General features: G+C 42.6%; 2 protein-coding genes across 6 annotated transcripts in view; one reads left to right on the forward strand and one right to left on the reverse strand.

Moving 5' to 3' along the window:
- Window positions 1-21,528, reverse strand: part of Mam (neurogenic protein mastermind) — a 160,270-nt gene that overhangs the window by 43,780 nt on the left and 94,962 nt on the right. For 3 of the 5 annotated variants that reach the window (XM_083036052.1, XM_083036053.1, XM_083036055.1), the window contains one exon: window positions 4,687-6,438. In XM_083036052.1, the coding sequence (XP_082892178.1) occupies window positions 4,687-6,438 (1,752 nt within the window). Of the gene's footprint in view, window positions 1-4,686; window positions 6,442-21,528 lie in introns of all 5 variants that reach the window. The other 2 variants (XM_083036051.1, XM_083036054.1) reach the window with 1 other exon arrangement.
- The window catches only part of Elp4 (Elongator complex protein 4), a 137,303-nt gene that overhangs the window by 18,149 nt on the left and 97,626 nt on the right, over window positions 1-21,528 (forward strand). The window lies entirely within an intron of this gene.

The following is a 21,528-nucleotide window of genomic DNA, read 5'->3' on the forward strand; positions in this document are numbered from 1 at the left end:
TGAAATAGATTAATTGAAGCGATATAGGAACAACACGTACGTGTATAGGAAGAGCGTCTCCCCCCGTCACTCATTACATCGAAAACGTGCGAATTATGCAATCGATAAAATACATACATCGAACGAAAACACGTTCTCGAGCTGATCCGGTTGTCGCAAACGGTTAAAAGTCAATCATATGTTTTCGTCAAATTAATAGAGCGAGGGTGATGATACAGAGGCGCGTCGCGTCTCTATATGTCGAATAATGTGAGGTATTCCGCGCGCGAAAATCGGCTCGACAACGGACGAGTGCTGTTTCATTAACGAATCACGTTTCAAGTGGTACACGCGCGGTGTAGGAACAAATTGAGAACAACATTGCACAGCTACCGAGCGGCGATTCTATAGCGCCACCGCATATGAGTGTGCAAATATATATACGTGCGCCCTAGTATATCCGCTCTCCCTGGAAAAACACGATACCACTATATATGCACACATCAATACATATAAAATACCGATGCAATATTTTTTTTATCAGCAAACAATAACAATAGTGAATCGTCGCCAAGGTATTTTACTGGACATTGATAGGAGACCTTGTGCGCGAGAAAAAACAGCCGATAGTCTTGTGTGCTTTAAAGCGACAAAAGCGAACTGTCAATTCGTAATGCGCGATTGTACAGCGACGTGGAGAAGCGACAGGAGACGTGGACTTTGTCAAGGGTCAAGATGAAGGTCACATAGAAAGGAAACGACGTCCTTCTTGCCTTCATTACGGTATGTAGATTGACGTCGCTGGCATCGATAACCCATTCGACGAACCGTCGCGTCGGTTCCGCGATATCTCACCGATCTTCTCGATGACGAGCAAAGGGAGAGGGTCGGGTGGGAAAGGTGTCAACTCCAGGAAGAAGGAGGAGGCTCTCACAGCACAACTCGCTCGTACTCGTATTATCATTTGAATGCGCGGTGTGACCGAGCCCTGATACGCGCGCCTCGGAATCGGTATAATTTGAATATTTCGTCAATTAATCCGCGGATGCTGTTTTGCATAGGTGAGGACGGGGTTACCAACCGCACGCGGTCGCCCCGCTTTATTTCGACAACGAACATCTTGCCGCGATGCTATCCGAACGGGATATCGATCGGGCGATCGAGGGAAATTAATGTCGGATCGAATATAGGAGATTTAATCTCACAACGATACAATATACCTAAATAACAGCATCGAGAATCGCCCTGGAATTTTCATCTATAGAAAATATAGGAGAAACAAATCGATGTTACTCGAGCTATTAATTAGCAAATTAATAATTCCCAGTTAACGTTCCAATTAATTTTCAATTTCTCGTCATAAACTTGCTACCGCTTTCACTAAGGGGATGAAAGTAAATATATACGCGATGGGCGTCCAAGTGAACGCTGCAACCCTCGTCAGTTGCGTCACTGGAAGCGTTTTCATCTGCGTGAAATTCCCGACATAGCTCGCGATACGAAGAAAATTCCACGAAATCCATTCCACGCGTTATTCTCCTCCTCGGAAGATACTTTGCCACGGTCGGCAGCGACATGTTTTTTTCTTTTTGCCTCCGAATATACGCGTATACGGGGACCAATATAACACGCGTCGTAATAAATTCTTATTAAACGTTTATTCGACATTACGATTCTCGATTTCCGTAATTAGCGGTGAATTAATATTCGCTGCGAGTGTGCATTGAACGTTTAGGAAAGGCGCTTAACGCCCATAACATAACACGCCCTTTCACAAAGTGGGGAAGAGAAGGGAGACGAAGGGGGTGAAGGGGGTGAAGAGGGGAGAGGAAAATGGGCTACGCTTCGCAAATCGTATCGATCGCGTCGTATTTACCGAATGAGTTTTACGAATTACGTCGTGGCACACGTTTGATTTGCACGGCATTCCGGTGCGTCGATTTTCCCTGTCCGCGATTACACTTTCGTCGCTTTTCCGCCGCGCGATGTATAAATTAATTTCTATATCCGCGCGCGACATGTTATGTGTGTGTATATATAAATAAAGAATTATTTTATTAGCCGATAAAATAAATATCGTATGATACCTTTTACAATAACGGCAGTCAAATAGTATTGCGGATGGATCGAATTTTTCGATTCTAATTAATTTCCTCCGAACTTTGCGCTTTCCTACCTTCTATATGTAATTTACATCCGAGAAAAGATTCGTCGTACTTGATTGTGAGCGACTCCGAAGTTGAGGGCAGGAGGGGTAAATTCTGAAGCTTCGATAAGCGAACAACATGCTCCGACTTCCGTTCCGATAACAACGCCGATTCGGATGAGGGTCCCCGATGACGAAAAGAACGTGGGAAAGTCAACATGTAACGGTATGTAAATCTATCACACGACATCGTGAGTCCTCCAGGCAAAACTCGGACTTTTCTAAGTAAAGGACACGTCGACACGGTCCTTTGCACAAAAGATTTACGCCGGAAAGTACGAAAAAGTCACTGATTTCATTTCGCTCGTGTCTCCGATTGCGACTCGATGTTCGAGATTCGTCCGCAATTTTGTCAGACGCGCGAGTCTTTTCTTTTTTTATAAACTTTGATAATATCCCGCCGGCAACGAAACCTATCGATCCGCCATTGCTATCCCACGGAAGGGGTTAAATGATTCAGAACCGCTCGAGAATGATTAATTTAACTGTACGATATCGCATGCGGTGATCACCATTATCGTATCGTATAGCGAATTTCTGCCAATCTCTGCAGGAATTCCATACCGTGTTATTGATATCAATGATGTCGTTGTTCCGCAATGATACATTTACGCGATTAACATCGCGCTCGATCAATTCGGATGAGATGAAAAAAAAAGTAGCCGCGTAAGAATGAAAATAGCCGATAGAATTAATACGAAAAGAAAAGCGGAGACGCCCACGGGCAAAGGGTAGAAAGGGGCCAGAGAGAATGGCGGTCTTCCGGTTTGAGAGAAAAAGGAGGCGTCACTCACCGCGTCGCATTGAGATGCAAATACACGCCACCTAACGTGATTTACGAGAGGGAGGAACGTGCTCGTACGACTAAGAGCGCTTCCGAGTCCAAATCCGTTCGGGGGTACGAGCAGATAAGACCTGTCCGAGCAGCCGCCACAATGGACCGGGGGATTTTATAGAGGAGGCTATCTCGCGCGCGGCGCCGGAGAACCACCGATTTTCTCCCGGTCAGCAAGTTCCCCTCGAATTCAAAGCGTAAAAGAGAAAACGCGACGCGGCTGACCATATGAGTTTCTACGATTCGACAGAGAACCGTGAATTGCGGTCTAATCCCTGAATCTTTTGCGGATTCTGCGTGATTAACCCGAAAATTGCGTTAAATTGAAAAGAAAATCTGCGTATAATATATTGTAAATTTTTTATATCGTTACTAAAAATTGTTATTGTAATTTTTAAATTGAATGGATAATATCGAGCTCGATTATCGCGTCGGCGTTCCTGACAATTAATTTCCATTGTTTATGCGAGAGATGTACATATGTCCACGTGAATGTACATATGTCCATTGACAGTTATTCAGAGAGAGACTCTATTCAAATCGTTTAACGTTGCGGATTGAATCGGGCTGGCTCTCTGCGCATCGACGAGCGATTCTTTTCATCCGTCCAGGTGAAATCCTTTGTACGGATGGACGAAGGGGGACGGCAGGCTCTATCTCGCAGCCGATGAGTTTATTGCGTGACGACGGTGTCGCGTGCATATTGTCACGAGCGCAGCCCCGCGACTAACCACTCCGAAGCGTATTGACGCGGATTGCAGGCGCAGGTTAAATCGAGCAGACGGCGGTGGCGTCGCGACGCCGGCTGTGCGCGCAACCATCCCCTCGCTGCGTCTCTCTCATCCCACTCCACCCCCGTCCAGAAGCGTCGGCGCGGAGAAAGAGTAAGAGAGAGGGATTGGGAGAGCAGAGGTGGACTCTCCGGCGAGAGGGAAAATTTATAAAGAGGAGCCGTCGACGGTGGCGGGAGAAACAGACTACTTGTTGCGCGTTGCGGCGCCCCCGTGACGCCGGCGCCCCCTCCTAACCCCCGGTTCATCGATGACCGACAACGCTGCCGCCACCCCTTCGACGACGACGACGACGACGACGACGTCGCCGCCGCCGTCACCAACGACGCCCCGCGATGCCGTCGACAAAAATAGACGCGTCGTCGCGGCGCAACAGATATCACTCGGCCGGTCTCTAGTAGCTCTTCGGGCTATAGCTTCGCTACCCTCGCGCTACTCGTCTTGATTGCCGCGATAGCGGCGATTGGCGTCCCGCTGACCGAGAGGGAATTTCGCTATGTCGAAACTTGGGAGTTTCAATACGAATTTCATCTCCGTCGAGGAAGATATACGCGATAACTTTAGCGAGGGAACTTTGTTTAATCCGAGGGAATCTGCTTCGTTCGAGCAGTTAAACGCGGCAAATTTCATCTAACTCCTGGTAATTGAGAATCGAAAAGACAATAAAAAAAACGTGGCATAAATAATAAATAAATTACTATAAGTATAATATATATTTCATGATCATTTCGCGATTATTTATTTCAAAAAAATTACGGCGCATCGGGAGACTTTTTCGAATATAAAGATGTATAGTGCAACGACGGTGCGAACGCACGACTCCTCCGAGATTTTCAAGAGAATCGATTTCATACAAAACAAAATATTCCACTTACTTGTATCTGATTATTGATGTGCAGTTGCTGCGCTTGGTTGATCTGTAAGGTGGAAGTACCAGGTCCGGAGGGAGGTCTCGGCGGTGTAGAGTTCGTATTGAAGGGTCCTTGCGAGCCGGTCTGATTCGGTCCGCCACCTTGGGATCCTCTGGGTGGCAACGGGTATCCCGGACTGCCGTGATTCGGCATCGAGCCCGGGCTACCGTAGGGCGAGTACTGTTGCTTGTAACCACCGGTGGGCCCGAGCATGCTGGGTTTGCCGCCCGTCGTAGCTGGCTGAGGCCTCTTCATGTCCGTCAGACCCGCCGCGGCGAATTGCGTCTGCGAGCCGACGAACATGTCGTTCGTCTGCTGGCTCTGGAAGGTCGGCGTACCATTGTTCTTGTGATACGAGCCGGTTCCGGCGGCCGCGGCCTGATTCTGTCCGCCGGTCGGACCCGTGCTGCCGGGACTGCCGAGGTAATCGGACGCGCCACCAAACTGGGGAAATTCGGCGTAGGGGGACCTCGCAGTCGGGCCCCGCGCCGCTGCAGCCGCTGCGGCAGCCGTAGGATTGAATCCGCCCAGACCCAATTGTTGACTCTTGTGCTGATGCTGCTCGGCCATCTGCTTGAGGGTTTGAGCCGCGGGGCTCATCTCCGACTTGAAGTCTAGTCCGGAATAAGGAAGTCGCGCGGGCGAATATTGCGAGGAAGCGAGAGCGCCCGGGCTCGAGTTGGCCGGCATAGCGTTGCCATTGTTATTACCGACGTTGTTACTATTGACGTTGTTGTTTGCGCTGTTCGGATGCTGCTGTTGTTGCGAATGCATCGCGTCCTTGTCATCCTCGATCTTGATCTGTCCGTTATTCGTCGTCGGATGCCCGTTGTTGTTATTGTTGTTGCTATTGTTGTTGTTATTCGCAACAGCAGCAGCGGCTGCGGCCACCACCGCGGCGTTGTTCGCCAGCGCGTCGACGCTCTTGTCCTCGAAATCAAAGTCCTTCATAAACTCCGGATGGAAGTCCGATATCTCAGAGATGAGATCCTTGAACGCGTCCGAAGCAATAATCTCATCGCTGGTGTCTTCACCCATAAACTCGGTAAATCCATGAAGGCCGTTTGCCGCGACATCCTTCTCCAGCGCGGCGGCGCACTGTTCTAGATCCACAAACTCGTTATCGGGTTCCTGCTTGCATTCCACCAGGTTACCAATATCGACGCAACCGATCCCGCCGCTGCCGCCAGCGCCACCAGGAACAGGCCCGCCAGGACCCGCACCAGGACCGGGTCCACCGGGACCGCCAGGGCCGCTGCCGTTTCCGGTCTGCGGCCTGGATGCAGCGGACGCGGTAGTATCCGTCCCGGGCTTCGGCGAGGAGGACGCGTTCAGGAGATCGCTCTTGACAGACGCGTTTGTCAACGCTTTCACTGTTACGTTTGTCGAGATTGCTTGCGCCTGCGAATTATTCGCCGTCGAGGTCGTGAATTCTAGCTGCTGGACGATCTGCACTTGGAACTTGGTGAGACCCTCGTCACCGCCACCAGTACCGCCCCCGCCGCCAGGCGTCGGACCCGTCGAGTTCGCGCCGTTCCCCGGCTGATGCTGGCCGTGGCCATGATGAGGCCCACCGCCACCACCGGCGCCTGGACCCTGCTGGTGCTGATGCTGCCCCTGCGTGCATTGCAGCTTGACCGGCGGCTCGCCGAAGCTGCCATCGCCGCTAGCACCGGCAGGTTCCAAATCCTCGGCCGTCCTCTTGAGGTATTTCTGCTGCTGAAACAGAAGGACAGGATATGGTCGTGAATTATCGTAGCGAATCCTGCGGAGAAAAAATTCAAGAAATGATACAGCTTTATATAAATCTGCCCGCACAATACATAAAATTATTCTTTCAATTTTCTTTAATTAATTGCACAATATTATTATTTGGTTTTTTTTTTTTCTTTCGTTGTGGCTTAATCGTCGTCATCTTTGGCGAGAAAATAGTGACTGGTCACTGGTCTTGTTTTGAAGACGACCGCTTTTTCTACGCTCGGTTGCTCGATACGATCGAACCGAGGTATTTAACTCGTCGCTGGTGTCGCCGACTCCATAGCTTTTTCTACGATTAACCCAGGTAGTTTCTCACCGTACCTGTCAATACTCGCGACGTTTTTTCAGCCGTTGTCTTTGTACGGATCGCCAACGGCCGCCCGCGACGGGCCGTTTTGTTTCGCGGGAAGCCGGAGCTTGACGGCTCGTAAATTTTGCGACGAGCGAATCGTCTCCCGAATCGAAAGACGGATAGCACGTGATTCTATGCGGGACATTCTATGGTCGACCCGAGTAACTCTAATCGATCGCACGCAATCAAGTTCTTCATATATTATATTGTTACATATTATATATACATTTAGATAATATTTTGCATTTCATTATAATGTTATACAAATGTTATATTCTATATATGTTTAAAACGCGTTTTGCATACACGTTTTTATTTTTAGTGCTGGAGAGTGACCGATTATTCTTATGATTAATTAATAAAGGGGACGTAATAATCATTAATTATATAATCCTCTCGAGTTTAATTATTAATCATCAATTAATAAACGGTAATAATATATGTAATATATATGATAAAACATATAAAAGATACTGCCGTTCAATAGAGTGTAATATGTTAGTATATCTAAATTTATTTTGAATCAATTACATAATCAAAAGTTGAATTCATTTTTGTTGAATAATTTGTAACTTAATCATAATCAATAATAAAGCTTAATCCGGGGATTATTTCCATATTCCTAATTACTAATTGCTCAACAAACATAATCATTAATTATTAATTTAATAACATGTTCAATTTTAATTCTTTGGTCTAGTGTGCTATTAAAAAACAGATATTTGCCGCAAATTATTTAAAAAATTTAATACATTATCAACTTGAGAAGCATGCGATATAAAATCTCGAGACTTGGCGAGACTTGTCGGGCGATAACGTCACAATTTACTAACTAATTGTGCTATCTCGAATAATCGAAATACGACAGAAAATTCGAAGCAATTATCTGCTGGATTCGAAAGACTTAGGAATCCGCTTAGGCACGAGCTACTCCTCGTCGGCGAGGATTTCTGCGAGATCTCCAAGTCGACGACCCTGTTTTCGACCGGGCAAACAAATTCACGGCGGCGGCGGCAGCGGCGGTGATGGGAGGAAAAGAAGGAGATGGCGAAGAGAGAGATTGGAAAAAGTTTTTCCAGGGTGCGGTCGCGAGAAGCGCTTCAACGAACCGACGAACCCACACGACGAAGAGTGCACGGTTGCGCGCGCGTCGGTATATATCTCTATATTTGTCATGATTTGAACCGGGATAACCTACCGTTTTCATCCCAAAAAATCGATAATACGTATTACCCTCTAATAGAGAATCGGCTGCTCTACGTTTCCCTTTGCTTTCTCCTCTCGCCTCCTCCCTCCTTTCCCGTCCCTCGCGAGACCCGAACTCGAATAATCCCGCGTCTTTCGCAGATGTAATACGATATTCCGTCAGCCTTCTCTACCCGCAGCATCCTCCCGCCAATCGCAGGACCAGCATCATGCTCCACCGTAAAGGTGGATGGCGTCTCTTCAATACCCGGGCAACCCGGGTTCCGTCCTCCCCTTTTACGTTCCGCGGAATGAAGTACGTTATAGTAGGCATAAAGGAAACTGAACTCTCCCCCGCGTCGCCAATCGTCTCCTTGATGATCCCGGCGAATTGTAAGATCCATAATTGTAGGTACGATAATAAGGCCTGGTCTACAATGAGTCGTTAGTCATAAGTCGTAAGAAAATTGACCAACCACAGTCGATTATTTTTTTGGTCAATTTTCTTACGACTTACGACTAACGACTCATTGTAGACCAGGTCTAAAGGAGAGACGCGACAATTCCAGTTGTCATCAAAACGATGACGTTTGCATCGTATTTAAAAATTTATTACAACACTTTTAGATACGTATTAATGACTACTGATACAAAATATTTGACTTTTACCTCGTTTTGCGCGGACATACTTTTAAGGTTCGTTTCTTTTTAAGTTCAACCTTAGCATGAATCGTGAGTGCTACACTCGTCACATGCATCGTATGATATTATATATCAGGGGTCGACACGCGTTGATTGCACGTGAGCAATGTGGATACAGCGAAACGCTGGAAAAAGGTCCGTGAAAGCTTTCGCGGAGCAATTTCACAGGACGAAAAGCGTGTGTCGGGGGTTGGCAGATAACGGCGTATCCGAACCCCCGTTCGCGTCAATATTGCACTTCTCTTCTCTCTCTCCTTCTTTCTACTTCTCCTTTTTCTTTCGTGCATTGCGCTCCTCCGCGGCTTTGGCTGCGAGTAAAAAAAAAATACTTTAAACTGCGTGCTCTCGAATTTCGTCGAACTAATTACTTTCTCCGAGTTGCTCGAAAATGCGAAACCTTCCCTCCTTCCGATTCAAAGCTGGTCAAAGGAGTACGTTTATAGTTGGCGAATTAATAAAACGCTATCTGTGTCAAAACCAACGACAACAATAAACGTTATATGTATGTTTTTTCTCGTAGAAACATAAAATTGCAAAAATTTGTTTTTATGCAGAAATTATGATATTCGATTTTATCTGATTTTCTCTTCCTGTAATACGAGAAAAGAAATCTGTTGAATACAAGACATTTTCTTATCGATGCGTTTTCGCTTTTCAAAGAAAAAGAAAGATTTTATATGTGTTTATCTCCTCTACATATCTTCAGAAAATTATTCAAATATAAACTAATATAAGTGTGACACTCTACAAAATATTATTACATTATATTTTTATTCAGCTAATTGACTTTTATGGACTTCATTCGCAAACGCGTTGCATTGTACTATCTTATTTCGAGATTCTTTATATATTTTATTTCGAATCAAGCATTATCTTGAATTTCGCGAATAACAATAACATTTTGATCGCAAATAAGGATTTATTTCTTTTTCCCCGAAATCAATCCGTACTATTCACTCTTCTCATTCGTTATGACTGACGAACTTGCGCACAGTCGATTAGTCCTCGGGTTGTTCAGCGATCAGAAATTAATACGCAATCACAAAAGGTGAATAGATCGTCGAGGGAGAAAATTAACTGCCTTGAAGGTGGAAGCGTCGCGTTTCGCACTACAATGAGTGAGCTCTGTGAAATTAGTCCGACATTTTCAAAATAAAGATTATTCGACTTCTTTAAATGTCTCCCTCTTAGAAGTTCTAATATTCTCAATCAATTTTTTAAAAAGAATTCATTAAAAAATGTATATTATCATAAATCTCTTTAGAATAAAAAAAAAATGCATTTTTTATATAATGAAGCGTGGCGCGAAGTTAACTTCTCGGTTTTTCAAATAATATTTTCATTACTTTAAATGACGGATCTCTTTCTAAAATCGATTGACAACTTTAGAGGGGTCATCCAGAACTCTAATAATTTTTTTCATATTTTATAAATGTCAGAGGGTTAACTTTATAGAGGTCAATGCGTACGCTTCGCGAGACGACTTTTCTATTCCTCCTCATCTTCCCCGGCAAAATCGGTTAATGATCCTACAGACTGTGCGCCCGGATACGAGTTTGCCAAACTCGGGGGCCCAAAGCGTTATGTGCCACTTCGTCCGGAAATAATGTTTCGCGGTGTACGCGTCAATTCAGTGCGCGCTCCGTGCAACGCGAGCGTAGTTGCTTAGATACGCTCAAACGCCACATTAGAACTAAAGTTCCTGTATCGTTACACCCTACGAGCGAGGCATTGCACTCCACCACTCGTTTGTCAAATGTGACGAGTAACGCGAGTGTGAATGCAACACGATTGAATTAATTCTTACGCTGCTCTGAACACGCAGCTCCAAATTCGGGGGACAAACGCGAGTTTTGCTACAGTGTGCGCTCGCATACGCTGTTACGTCTCTCTGTATTCCCTGCGATATTTGCGTAATATCGTGGGAACATGACTGAAACTGGACTCTAGAGTCTTAGAGAAAGGGCAGTTCGAATACCTTTGATAACTCTCGCCCACGTTTTTCAATTTCTAATGAAAGTTTATTCGTAAATATTACTGAATACCACAATACGCATGTTCTCGTTCCTCGAACATTGCACTCGCTGATTGGCGATCGCATTATTACGAGTCGTGTAACAACTAGAACGAATTCGGGCGCTTAGAGCACGAAAAGACCGACTTAATTCGTGACACGTCTATAAAGCGTTTCGAAGATGCTAAGCCCCTTCTTCACGTCCACTTGCTTCGTACATAATAGGTGGCATGTTGCGCCACAATTAAGTTGCGAATGAGTCAGGCGTCTGGAATTGGTATCTCGAATTCGTGTCACGTTATTGTCATTATATTCCGCAATTTCTTTATAGATACTTTTACCTCTCCTGATATTACTCGTGTAAATAAGCTCTACTTTTCCGTCGACAGATTTAATTTGGAATTCATAAGAAATATATCCGAAACATTTCATTCCTATTCGCTTTTTCGATGTTATCGAATAGAAATGTTCCACAATTATATGATGAAATGAGCGAATCTATAATTATTTTCGAATCAATCAGTCTGAATAACAATGTCGTAAATTAACACGCACATCGAATAATCTTAATTATTATTCACTTGAAATTTTTTTTACTGTAAGATTCTCGATTCTAGCTCAATATACGTATATACAATGCCTTCGTACATCAAGTACTCTAAAGAAACTTTATTATTTCCGATTCTTTTCTCTGTGTTTTGCGATACAGAAGCATCGTCGACGATGACAAATCGGGCATCTTGAGTGGTGGATCTTGGCACTCGCGGTGCGTCAGTAATGCCTCGAGATAAGAGCGTGTCACTAACCTTGACGTGTATGCGAGGAACGTGTGCGTTCGTGTGTAGGTGTGTGGGCGGATACACCGGTCTCTATTGAGCGTTACATTTCGTTAACAACGCTCCCGCCAGTCGCGTCGCGACTGTTAACACGACCTAAATATCAGCTGACGAGAATGATATTTCGTGATACGCGACCACCTCACGACCGTCCCACCCCCGCTTTTTACGCTCCAAACTCTTTTGCTCCGCGTGCACGCACGCGCGTTTTATCGCTTCCGCGTTTTCACTCCCGATAAGCCCGCGGGGCCTCCACATGGATAACGGAAGGGGTCCGTCAAACTTTGCGGATCTCGTGGCTTTCGGTTTATTTATTATTATAGATAAGCAGATAATACGGAAAGAAGTACGCATTGTTTTGATACTGATTAATTCGAGACGCATTAATAAAATTGTGTTTTGGAAGTACATTATAATAAAACAAAAAATTATAGAACTTACAAGTGTAAAAAAATTGATATCTTTCTCCTTTTTCGTCCCCTCACATTTAAATATTCCGAAAAGACACAACTCGTGGCTCTACCGAGTGAAATCGGCACACAAGAATAATTGTAATCTGCCAACTGATAGGCACTTACCGCTTTTTGTGCAACGACATGTTTATGTAATCGCCGTTTCCCGGATAAGCTATCGCGTACAATTTATTCAGATCACCCTCCCTCTTCTTCCCTCCTTGCACGAAATCGCAATCGCTGTGTGTGTGATTACTTGTGCCTTTTTATAGAGCATCTATTTCTGTTTCCCTCTTCTAATCACTTTGTTTCGCTCAGCAATTGCGCGCGAGAATTCCGCTCGATTCCGGTATAAAAAAATGTACGATTTCTCGCTGTTTGTCCGCGAATTACGCGTGCGATCGCAATTCCGCGATTGGATTTTGCGACTTTTCGGCGCGCGTGTTACTGACAAATTTTAGCGGCCAGCCGACTTTCGCTCCACCGTTGTTAATCATCACCGGCGCTTCTCTCATCCCGGCGTCACGACAACGCGAAATGATTTAATTTCGGCCCGAAAATCCATGCTCTGTCGGGGAACGAGTAAAATTGACTCGCAGTATAATGGCGGGCAGTATTTCAGCGTCGATGCGAAAGCGATTTTTTCGCCGTGAATGTGCGAGATAGAGAGGAAGCGAGATGCAGCGTAGTAGAGGGGCATATCCACGCACGCGATTACAGATGCAATTACGATATTCATCCGTGCAAATGTAAATGCGTCGATGCGGCGCGGCCCGTCACCGTATGCGATTCAACGCATCGGCTTTCAAAAGAAAAATGTATTCCCCATTGAGTTGCATTTACCCCATAGCGCACGGACAGACATACAAGCGCACGCGAGCGCGTTTTTGAATAATCGTTATTGCTGTAACTCGTTGCGCGCACATTTTGTCGGCCCGAGCGGTTCAAATTGTCACGCCTGTTTTAAAGAATCACGCGCTTTCAAACCACGTCGCCGTCAGGCGCCACTTTGCGCGGTGCTCGTGTGTTGTTGTCCGCTCGCGTATTTCAATAATCAGCTGCAATAACGTGGATTTTGTATATATATAAATGTGTGTGTGTGTGTGTGTGTAATCGCGGCACGTGTAATTGAACCGCTTAAAAAATATTCGCGTTGACGGATGGGAATGAATTATACGCGAAATAATCGCGTGTGCGCGAGATAAATTAAGCGAAAAAATATTAACATTTCATGCAGAAATTTATCCGATTCTATAAAAATATATCGCATTATATCAACAAAAACAAAAATTCGACTCGAATCATAAACGTTTATAACTGTCTCGAGAAAATGGTATATGATTTTTTAACAGAGAATACATATATCTATACTAATCTTCCGACACAGAGTTGCGAGAGCGAAATTATCGGAATGGTACGACCTACTCTAGAAAGTGTGTCTATAGATGAGACGCAGAACGCAGTAATAATGTACGCAGCGTATTACAAATACGACGATGTTACACAACGTGACGATAGGAGCGATGCTTCGCTGCGACAATATGTCAACTACGCGTCACGCATCCTCCTAGTTTTCTGCGAACCATCCGTCCATCTGCCTTGCGATCAACCGGACCGTCGTTGTATCACCGACGATGTTTATGTAAACGAGGACACGCGTATGCACCATGGCAGCGCTTGGTTCGCTCCTGATTACGATATATCGTCGAGTGTATACACGACAATATAGCGCGAGGATAAACGACTCGTCAACAAAACGTTACCTTATATTTTAAGAAAGAATCAGATCAGATCGTTCAAAAAAATCCACGAGAAAAAATTTGACTTTCGGACAGATTTTCATGGCAAATTTTATATAATTTCTGTTGCAATTATTATTTTTTATCCTACATGTTATCTCAATGTAGTTGCGTTACATGAAAATTAATTATACTATAAAACAAAATATCTGAAATAAATATGCAAGCATATTTATGTCTTATTAGATCGAAGTGTCGGAATCGAAGTAGCATATAAATTCTTCATTATGAAAAGTCATATTATTACAAGGAGCAGTTACAACCAAAGTCTGTCGGGTGCTCGCTCGACTCCCATGAGTATCGCGTTAATCCAGGGACGTACAAAGGAATAGATGCCGCGACGTAATTGCGGTGGAAACAGTACGATTAATAGGGTGTGGCAACGCCCTACCGCCGGTGTACCGAAGTTTATTACAGTTCTGTATTATTGATACAACTTCATTACGAAAGTCCTCGGAGAGTTTCATCGACACTTCTCGTGGTGGTGGTTATTTTTTTTTTTTATAGTCACCAAACGCCGTGTGACCGCAACGAGAGATGGCGTTTCCCTTCGATGACGCATTCTCTCTCCAATGACATTTTTAATTATTAATTATTATCCACAATTACATAGCCATAAACCAGAGTAATTTGTGCTACATAAGTATCTTCCTTTTCCGACGTGATGAGACTATTATATGTGGGTGCGCCACAACTGCCGTTATTTCTTTTTCGCCTACGATTTCTTCGACTAACAATAAGTAAGATTAATCATCCTTTAATGAACGTATTATATTATGTTATATATTATATTATTTCGAGACATCAAATGCTATAAGATAAATCCTGTGATATAAACATTCCGTTAAATTCCACCTGATGTTAAAGAAAGACATAATAATAACATTTTGATTTTTATAAATAACAGCTCCGATAATTACGATGAAAATAATGAAAAAAATGTGACATAAATAAAAAACTGAATACTTAATGCCACATTTGTAAAAAAAATATAATAAATATAATTTAAGACGTATAATTGAAATTATCTTGAAAATAAGATGTGGAAAATAAGATGAAGAAAAATCACTACATAAAAAAGACTATACATGTTAAATATGTGAGAGAAAGATCTACAAAACGTGAACATGTATAGACAAGATAGTTCGATTGAAACAAAGATTTCGACAAGGAAGAAGCGATGCTGAGAACGAGAGTAAAAGAGAGTCCGGTCCAACTGGAAGCTGCAAGTAGTCGCGCAAGAGCAAAATGCGCGTCAAGAGAATCGTCGAATGAAACTTTTTGACCTAATTCCTTTTCCGTAGCCTTTGTCCTTGGATGAGTTTATCATAGTCTACAAAGCGTACGAGGATCTCTGCGAAGGTCTGAGAGGAAAGAGATCATGTACAATGTGAACGTTTCTTCCCCCGCATTGTAGGATACAAAAGGTTGATTAGAGATCACATAAGGGCGAATCTTTGATTCGTGCAAAACCATATTTAGACACGGTACGAATACAAGCGCTGGTTACTTTTGGATGATGAGTTGGATGACGCTCGTGAAGAACGTGGGCGGAAAAACTTGTGACTGCCGAAAGTCTCGTTTTCTTGGGGATAAAATCATTAGATTCAGAAAAACTCGAAGTCACTATTTCGGTGCGACGCGAGAAAAATTTATTGTGAAGACGCATTAAACTTAATCGAAACACCAACATTGTTGTTATCGACTTTAATATGTAATAACATCTCATACACCCAACACCCACATACACTATATATACATATATTATAATTTGTACGAGTAGTTAAAATAAAATTCAGTAAAAACTTCATGTATGTTCGCAGAAATTCTGAACATTTATCATAATTATGTAAATCGCAAATATGAAAAAGAAATATGTATATATACATATATGTATAAAAAGATTAGAGTCAGACTCAAAAAATATATGAAATAGGAAGATAAAAAACCGCGTTTTTTTTCATATATTTTTTCGTTTGTTATACTTTGAAATAAAAATTATATAGCTAATTTTTAAGATCATTCGACATAAAATGCATTGAAAATTATTTTTTCTTCTTTATCCATTATTTAATTATTGGCAGTTTTCGCAAATTTTTATCAAACATGATTGCAAACTACTAATATACAAAACACGTAATTAAAAAATGCGCGAATGGAGCGAGATATTATTCTCTCCTAATGCATCTGTTTTCAAGAAAGAAGTTATCAATCTTTATCTGAACGAATAGAATCGCCTCGCTAAATCTAAAAAGTGCTAATCACCTTTTTATATGATATTAATTAATACTTGGTAAAAATATAAAAAGTATAAATTAATACAATTATCTGATTCAATAATCACATCGAATATTTATGTATTAACTTAAAAAAAAAAAAAAGGAACATTAGAATTCCGACGAAAAAGCTGTTCATCCATCCGCGTTACAGAGAACAGAGAGATATTTCGAATACTTAAAAGCTAGCATATCGTTTAACGATGTATTGTTAGCGAAAAGATATTTGAAAAATGTATCTGTTAAGACACGAGCGAGAAAGCGTACGTACGCGGTTCACCGCGATACACGAGCCCATTGACGTCGTCCCTTGACATGTAAATTCGCGTAATTATAATTACAAATTTCACGGAGCCAGACACACCGGAATCACGTGATCGTAACGCGCCTAAGTGCCATAAACATGATACGCGAAACCTCGCTCGGGTCGGCTCGATCTTATCACAACGAAATCGCCGCTCGGTGACAATCTATATATACCATGTTCGAAATTTTATCTCTCCCGAGGCTGCATATCGACCCAATATTATTCGCGGACTAACGTGTTTTGTCAAATTTCTTGAAATTCTCTAACACCTTACACATAAGACGTTGATTAATTTGATAAAATTCAATTACTTCGTGTCGTCGATTATAATTTGAAAACTGCATTTTGTGTAAATATTTAAAGAATCGGATGCATAAATAGTTTAAACAATGATAACAATCTAGTGATTTCCAAGAAGAAAATACAAGATTGAAAAACATGATTTTACACGAGAGGAGCGTTTCAAAAATTTCGACGCCATTCTTATATATTCAACATTTTTTTCAAATAAAATTAAATGCGTCCAAAAATAATTTTTTATAACTAAATGTTCAGAAAATTATCTACTTCCTTTTTGAAAAATAATAAGAAAATTTTTATATTTTATAGTAATTTTTAAGCGCATCTTCTTCCTTAATACATAAGGGAAAAGATATAATTTTTCGCGTTTCACTCGTATCGCGCATTTCTTACGCGATTTCGTATATTATACAACGCTCAACAAGGGGTAAGCTCCTTTCTTATGTCCGCATTAGCCGGCTGCATTCATTGTCAACGCCGCGTATCACCTCTTCCGCTAAGAGAGGAAGAGAGATATGCGCACTGACTAGGAAAGGGTAGCAGATAAAGAAAGAGAAATAGAGAGAGAAGAAAAAGAAGCAAGCATTACGCAATCTTGTCGTCGTACTTGTCGGTAATTGCTTATTTATTGCGCTGTCACGCGCTCGTCTCTCGTCATCACGCGTATCTACGCCGTTCGACGATGCTGTTGTCCTTTTCAACACTGTTTTTCCCGTGTCGCTTTTAATAATAAAAAACCGATTAATTCTAAGCTTAACGAGCAAACGTAGAATTCAGATACAAGAATTTAAGATAGAAGACAATAAGAGAATAACGATCCTGTACCATCGCGCAGGAATAATCGTCCGGATGAAATCTAAACTTTGTTTCAAGGATCTTTCGTGGATTTTACTCGCGAAGATACTGATACAAGTGATATCACCTGTCATCGAAATATTAATCGTCGATGATACGATTCCTCTCTCACAGCCATCAGCAAACATTGATTTCGAACCAGATGCATATGTACACATTGAGAATCGTCTAGTGAATCATGATACAAATCGGCCAGATTTTATTTGTACAAGATATAAATTTCTTCTCGATTTCGCGCGTGATTTGTAAAGAAAATAACATTCTGTATTTCTCATTCTTATATGTAATTTCTTTTTAATTGCGTCCTCGTCGATAATAATATCACCACAAACGCTCAACATGTAGCACGATGGCAATGCACGCCGATAATGCGCACGTAATGGCGGAAAAATTCGCGAAATAATTCACTACGTGCGTGGGAAACGTTCACTTGCGACACGCACGCGACAAGTTTTTACGTGTAATTCGCCCTGGTGCATCGTCGATTGCGTGCACATTACGGTATTAAGCGCTCGAATATGCCCCCCATCCTCCTTACTTATCCGAGTGTCTCAAATACATCGCGCTTGCACGTCTAGTCACGGTATAATATCACGTTGCGTTAGCCCCTTTGCAAAATCGCTCGATAAAAGATGTCGCGCCCGACGACGAAAAAAATTATTCATTTCACATATATTTCAGCCTAAATAGTCTCAATATAATCCAATTTTACTTTTTCTTTTATTCACGACTAATGTAATTCATTGTAAAGTATATTAAAATTGCAGTTGGAGAAATAAATTGTCTCGACGAGAATCTTTGGCCTACCATTAATTCGCGCCATTAATTAGAATGGAGTTTAATTAAATTAGCTAACTTTTTTATGTGTCTGAATTCAACCGTGCGGCAGAGGCAGGCAATTTTTCGGAGAATCGCCAAGAAAAGGAAGGGAAGAAGCGCACGCGAGAGCTAGCTAGACTAGAGCAAAGCAGAGATCGATCGGGAGGCTGCAAGCGCCGCACGAGAGAGACTGCGGCGCGGCGCTTTTCACCGTGACGATAAATTCTGGAACTTGCAGCAAGCAAGCTCGGGACACCGACGCCCGACGTCGTTGCGAGAGAGAGCTTTCGTGCAAAATATTTCAGCAGCACCCAGCACCCCGGTGGCGTAACTCGCCGCGTTCTCTTTCGTTCTCGGGGCGTCTCGAATTGGTTATTGAACAAACAGTGCGATACCCTGCCTACTTATACGCCTGCGATTCTGTGCTTTCGGAAGAACGAAAATCGTGATATGCATTGACGCTCGTAAGTATGTACGAATTCGCGATATTGTGCAAGATATCGTCAAGATTTGGTATCGTTTGTCCAGCAGTGACATTAGGTTTAGACATTTAATTTTTTCATGTCTCACATTTTCATGCAATATGCATATATATAATTACCGTATATAAGATAATCGAGAGTTGCATGTAAACGCAGGTTCCACGTTTAAAATAGAGATATCGATCGATGAATTAATAATATTCATTGTGCATTTTTGGAGCTAATAATTATGAAACGAAATATTTTAAGCATAACTGGGTGCGTCATTATATGATAAATCGACACAGCATTATTTGAATGTCTGCGATCTCCGTTATTTGCAACATTCGTTTCATCGATAATTCGCCGACGAGAGTTTCCTCCCTTCGAACGTTAAACTTTTCATCGAAGCGTTTGATTCGCGTTATAAGCGTACACCCACGAGGGAAGGACGCTTAATTATTCACGATGATCCTTTATTCATACTTGCTATTCCGTGGTAAAGCAGAAGCGCTTGATTAAAAACAGTGTCGGCGACGAGGCATTTCCTGTGAAAATCGCAGTGTGGAAAAGCGCAGAGAGCAACCTTCTACTTTATATACACAATATTAGAATATAAATTATTTCGCGATAATTTTCCATTTAGAAAGAGATTGACTACCTTCGACAAAAACGAGAGTCCTTCTGCTCTTTTAGGCTTCGAAAATAAAATGGCAGCATCGCGAAATAATTTCTTCAGCTCCGCAACGTCGAGCACAATTTTACTACGGCATAAGGCAGAGGCAATTTAGCCGATTCTATACTATACTATACGCTTTCCTTATTCAACGTCGCTATTATCAACATATTCACGCAACTATCTTTCCGGAAGTTTGCCAATGTTTAATTCAACGACAGGTCGCCTACATCACTTACGCTATGTCACGTGACATAGTTTCAATATAGTTTGTCCGCTAGCAAAGGACGGCTAGTCGCTTTCCCGGAAAGAATCGGAGGCGATGCCCACGCAAGCTCGTTGCGACACCCTATATACGATCCGTCAACGCGCGAATACCAACGAAGAGTCGAACCGAGTGTAGGGCATCGACTTTTGGGACGCGTTGCCGCGAGATATCGATCCCTTCGACCTCCTTCGCCCTCCGCGACTGATTTTCGCTCGCGCTGAAATAGGAACGTTTACATTCGCACATCACCCTCTTAGAGGGTGCGTTAAAACTGACGCGCCCGCGCTCGTGCAAGATGGAGAAAGTGGGGGAAGGATCGGACGTAAAAGAGGATGGAATCATCGACTCGATCTCGATGAACTTTACCCGCGAGAACCAACTTCCCTGGCGCGAGAGTTGTCTTTAAGTCTTTGTCACACGCCTAGTGAAAAGTTTTCGAAACGATCGATATGCAGACAGCCCCACGACTCGACTGTCGTGTTTCGTCTCTCTATCCAAGGCAAAAAGTGTCTTGCCGTATTTATTTCGATCGCGCGTAAATACAAGGGTGTTTCGAAAAGTAACAGCAAATTAAATATTTTCAGATATATAATTCAATTAAAGATACAAATAATATGTCATAATCATTCTCTTTTTCAATACATTTCTTACACTGTTGCATCAACTTCTTTATTCTATTAGCAAAAAATGTTTCTGACTGTGCCTTCAGTCAGAATACACTGCTTCTTTGTTCTTACAGCATCCCCTATACAATCCTGACCTTGTTCCCTCTAATTTTCATGTGTTTGGGCCCCTGAAGGATGCTTTGAGAGGACGAAGATTTGGAAATGATGTGATTATAAAAAAAAAATGATATATCATTTGTATCTCTAATTAAATTATATATCTCCAAATATTTCATTTGCTGTTACTTTTTGAAACACCCTCGTATGTAGCGATATCGATTGATATTTAGGAAAATAAAAGAATATATAAAATATAAATATAATATGCTGATGAGAGATTTTAATACAACTAAATTTATATGAAATTTATACGCGCATTCCTGCACAGTAATCATCACAAATATCATTGTACACACAAAGCTTGTACCATTTATTGTGAAATGCCACGTACGAGTACGTCTACAGTTATCGCACACGTATCCTTTTTCGAAGTACGTTTTAATCCGTCGCTTTCGATATCGACAGATTCGCCAATAATTCACCAAGTCGATCTCGGAGATCCCGTCGAATTTTCTCACCGTCAAAGCGAAGGTGCCTCTCCACGGAACGAGGAAGCGCATCGGGGCACCACGCGGAGCTTTATTAACTCTCCGTGATTTACAGCTGCCCTCGCGGGTGATACGTTTCCCTTCGCTCAAAATGAGCGCGCGCGAGTTGCGATTTAATTGCAAAAGAGTACGGACAGCGGTGTGTATGATTTACAGCCGTTCCCCGTTACGGTGTCGTTCCCGATACAGCTCGTTACGGAATCCTCCGTATTACCATTTGTAATGCACCAGCCCGGTCTCGAGAGATCACGCGTGGTACTTGATCGGAGATGGATGTTAAAGCTACGCGAAGAGGGAGCGGCATTTTTACAATGTAAAAATAATCGAGTGATAACGCGGAAATGCAAAAGCAGATCCAGAAAAAAAATAGTGAATCATAGATTAGACGGATTAGATAAATTGGACCAACGTTAATGCTAATCGCTGATGGAGCAATTTCGTTACAAGAAAACAAAGAGTAATAAAATCACGAA

The sequence above is a fragment of the Prenolepis imparis genome, unplaced genomic scaffold (assembly GCF_030444845.1).
Source record: "Prenolepis imparis isolate NDT839.2.m4 unplaced genomic scaffold, iyPreImpa1.0 SCAF_4, whole genome shotgun sequence".
Taxonomy (NCBI): domain Eukaryota; kingdom Metazoa; phylum Arthropoda; class Insecta; order Hymenoptera; family Formicidae; genus Prenolepis; species Prenolepis imparis.